Raw genomic sequence first — 4,317 nt, forward strand, 5'->3', positions numbered from 1 at the left:
TTTTTCAAATGCAATTCGCATTTTTCCGATACTACATTTAGCATTCAATACCCTCCCCCTCCCCATTTTCACCGTCCTGTAAATTAATTTTATTGCGAAAAATATTACCCCAGCCAGGATTCGAACCTAGGACCTCCCTCAATCCGTGACAGGCGTCGTAGCCAGCTCGACCACTGGGGCTGTGGTAATATTATTCGCAATAACTAGTATACTTTAGAAGAACGAAAGACTTATTTACTGACGCTATAAGTTTGACCTTGAGTGGCCAAGATCAGGACAAGATCACATTAAATTTTTTAAATAGAACCCCCTATTTTTTATTGTGTATTTTTGTAGTCCTACTTCAGACCTTTTCAAAGCACTATAATTTTACCCCTTCTAAAAAAGCCGTTTCGAAATTATCGAGCTTTTTATGGTGAGATATGATCTTGCCTTGCTTGGCTGAATAAGTTGTTGATCTTGCGTTGGTTGATTAGACATCTTAATATCATAAAAAGCTCGATAACTTCAAAACAGCTTACTTAGATTAGATAAAATTATGGTGTTTTTAATTAAAGTGGGTAAAATTATAGTATTTTTAAGTTCTGAGGTAGGGCTACTAGGAATAAAAAATAGTGGATCCCATTTAAAAAATTCAAGGTAACCTCGTCCTGAACCTTGGTGATGCCATCCAAGGTCAAACTCATAGTGCCAATAAACAAATCTTTTGGAGCCCTACAACTTTTATCAGAAATATTTTTTCTAAAATGCTTAGTTTTTTAGACATTTCGCTGCCCCGGTACTCTTAATACACCCTGTATGAACGGAAATTAAATTTCATATAAAATTATATGTATACATTTATGTTTTTTTATATGAATTGTATAAGTCACATTAATAAAAGTTTTAGTTATTAAAGCGCTATAATAATATTTTTCTCACGTATGTAATATCATGTATGATAAAGAATTTACCTTAACTTCCTGTGGTTTTGCGTTTGCAATAATAAAAGTCTCTTTGTAAATTGGACTGGCGGTATGCCTGATACCTCTTGTACGAAAACTATGTAATTTTTGTCGTTTCTTATGGCTCCATGATTGCTTCATAATATTTAACGCAACGTAAGGTTCCAACGTTCCGTTGTATTGTTTTGGAGGAAGGCCACTCAGCGCCTGTAAAACAGACAAATACGTTTTATTTTCGTTGCGGGATTTCATTTTATGTACCGAATCACTTATTTAAGTATTATAGTAATGGATTGGTGTAAAAATTCTTGATATTTATGATTCTTGTTACTATTATATTATAGTTGATATACAGGGTGTCTCATTTTAAACGATCCACACAAAAATCTCCAAGAATATGAAAGATACTGAAAAATGTTTCAAACAAAAGTTATTTGGTTCGAAGGGGGACATAAGGTGGGTGCCATTGACTTGACCTTGGATAGTCATTTGAAGGTCACGTGAAGATCATCTTCAATTTTTTAAATGGAACCCCCTATTGTTTATTATACTATCTTATTCTACTAATTAATATGAACAACTCTTGTTTGAAACATATTTTGATTTTCTAATACTTTTTGAGATATTCAAGAGAAAATTTATAACTTTCAATGTACAGCTTATGATATCTCGATAACTGTTTGTCGAAGGGAAAATGTAGAATATGATTTCGTATTGCCGTTCTAGCTAGGGATATTGGTAATGGCGTTGTTTTCCCGAGCTACACGCTTCCGTAACGATAGGTAAAGACAAACGATCCTTTTGTTGTTTTTAGAGAAAGAGAGAGAGGTGTGTGTCTTACGCCCGAGCATTAAAACCGTTCAGTTCCCAATAAAGCAAATACTCAAGTACACTTGTGTGGGTGTGTTCAGATTCCTAACCCGATGACTGGGGGGTGAGTTGCTCAGAGTTTCGACTCTAACCCGATCGATTTACTTTGAGTAAGGCTGTGGCTCTGAACGGTCTGAGTTATCTTTGTTGTTAAAATAGGAAGTAAACAAAAGTACGCCATGAATAGCCGAAAAATTATTATTTTGATAGCTACTTCTACGAGTGAACAACTGTTCAGATTTCTATTCAGTGAGACGCAGGAAAGTAGTGACGAAGAATAAGAGTTAGCCGAGGCATTTTTATTGGAAGCCCATCTAAGGCTACGTGGTCCGTCGAGGAAAGCTGTGCGAATTGAAGGTTATGTGGAGAACACAGTCCCAAGATTTAATACAAAACAATTCCGTGAACATTATTGAATGCTGCCTAGCACATTTGAACTGATAGAAAATTGTCTTGGGCCTATTTTGGCGGGGAACACCGGTAATAAACCTTGCATCCTTGTTCATACGCAATTGCTTGCTTCATTGTGGCTGTTAGCAACATCAGATTCAACACCAATTTGTGAGTCAGGTCCGCTTCTACAACATTGATCTCCGTCATGTTTCAGCTTGAAATTCTCAATTTCAAGCTTGCCGCCAAAACATACCGAGTAACTTTTTAACCGACGAAAAATGGTAGGTTGAGAAGTCGACTCTAGAGTTAACTCGATTACTCTAACACGGAGATCTGAACGCGATCTGCCAAGTCAAAAAATATTTACTCGGATGCTATCTGAACGGTATCGGGTAAATTTTTCTACTCGGAGTAAGGAATCTGAGCACAGCCCCGATTTGAATGAGACGTGGATCAGCTCAGTATCATAGACATAGTATACAACTAATTGTAACTGTAGGTACCCATACAGCACACAAATGTTGAATCAACATCTCAGAAACGTTCCAATACAACATTGCAATATTGCATCAATATTACGAAATGTAGATTCAACGTTGAAAATATATTGCAAAAGCGTCTAATGTCCGCTGAATTGTAATGTCTTGTAGACGTTACAATTCAACATTCAGAAAACACTGTTAAATTATATTGAGTTTATATTGGTCGCGTTGAGCTGAATATTTTTTACAACTGTTGGAAATGCTGGAATTGGATTATACCGCTAACATAATCCAATCTTAGCTCAGCAAAGAACCCCGCACTACCCTGTTGAAAATACCCGATTAAAACCGATTGAAAATTTTGAATCCGCATGAATCTGGATTCTTGATGCAGAAAATACCGATTGACGCGATAGGGTCAGATTTGAATCGTGTTCAATCAGGAATTTCCAGATTGATTTTGATCCGCGTCTATCGGTTTCAACCCGTGATAAAAGTTCGCCGATTGGAACCGATTGGCGCGAATTCAAGTCAATCCGGAAAAGTTCTATTAAAAACAATAGACAATTCAGATACAAATTCGCCGATTGGAACCGATTGGCGCGGATTCAAGTCAATCCGGAAAAATTGTATTAAAAACGATTGACAAACTTCGTCAGAAAATCCGATAGAAATTGATTGTTACTGCTTCAATTCTATCTGGAAATACCGGATTGAATCCGATTGATCTCGCATTTCCACCAATCCGGTGCCCGATTGGCCCGATTGATATCGAATTGAAACCGATTAATTTTTTATAATAAATTTAGTCTTCACAATTAATCGTTGTGTTTGTATAAAAGAAGACTGACTAGGGCAATGTAAGCCAGCACCAGATTTTCGGTAAATGTCATATATTAAAAATTGAACAAAATTTACATGTAATACAATGGTATATGTATAATAAATAGGTACGTTTCGGTCACTATATGTGACCCTCTTCAGCCAATGTGTTGTTGTATAAAATAAACTTCAGTTAAAATAATTATCTGATGCGAATTGATGAGTCACTTAGAAAATAATGTGCCGTTGAACGGTCCCCGAGAATTGTATATATTGTCCGTGAAAGTAATACCTTATCATAGATGTAAGTCGAAAAACTATTTCTTCAACTTCTCCTATTTCGCAAAACATGTGGGCGATGCGACACTTAGCATGGTATCGGAGCGGCGAAATCATGATACTAGATTAACAGTTTAAAAAAATTGATTATACAATGTGTCCGTCTTATTATTAAAATTAAATAAATAAATAAACATATGTACAATATGTCGATGATGAATTAAAATTCAGTAGTGTAAAAAATAAAATTATATGTATAATATGTATAATATAAAGATAAATTAATATAATAACAGTTAATCGTTTAAAGGAATTGGATATACAATGTGTTACTCATTAAAATTAAATAAATAAATAAATATATGTACAATGTGTCAACGAGCAATTAAAATTCGGAGATATAAAAATAAATTATAAGGTAAAAAGGGGAACCAATTTGAAATTATAAAGATTAACTCACTGTGAAATAGGAGAGTCGGCCTTCATAAGACGGACACATTGTATAATCAATTTTTTTAAACTAACTG

The 4,317-nt window shown here is 35.0% G+C and overlaps 1 protein-coding gene across 13 annotated transcripts in view; it reads right to left on the minus strand.

Annotated features, from left to right (window-relative positions):
- Positions 1-902: 902 nt before the first annotated feature.
- The window catches only part of LOC105557791, a 17,903-nt gene continuing 14,488 nt past the window's right edge, over positions 903-4,317 (minus strand). For all 13 annotated transcript variants that reach the window (XM_012005145.1, XM_012005143.1, XM_012005144.1 and 10 more), the window contains one exon: positions 903-1,151. In XM_012005145.1, the coding sequence (XP_011860535.1) occupies positions 918-1,151 (234 nt within the window). In that variant the 3' untranslated portion in view covers positions 903-917. The remainder of the gene's footprint in view (positions 1,152-4,317) is intronic.

The sequence above is a fragment of the Vollenhovia emeryi genome, unplaced genomic scaffold (assembly GCF_000949405.1).
Source record: "Vollenhovia emeryi isolate VEMERY1.0 unplaced genomic scaffold, V.emery_V1.0 DF939417.1, whole genome shotgun sequence".
NCBI lineage: Eukaryota > Metazoa > Arthropoda > Insecta > Hymenoptera > Formicidae > Vollenhovia > Vollenhovia emeryi.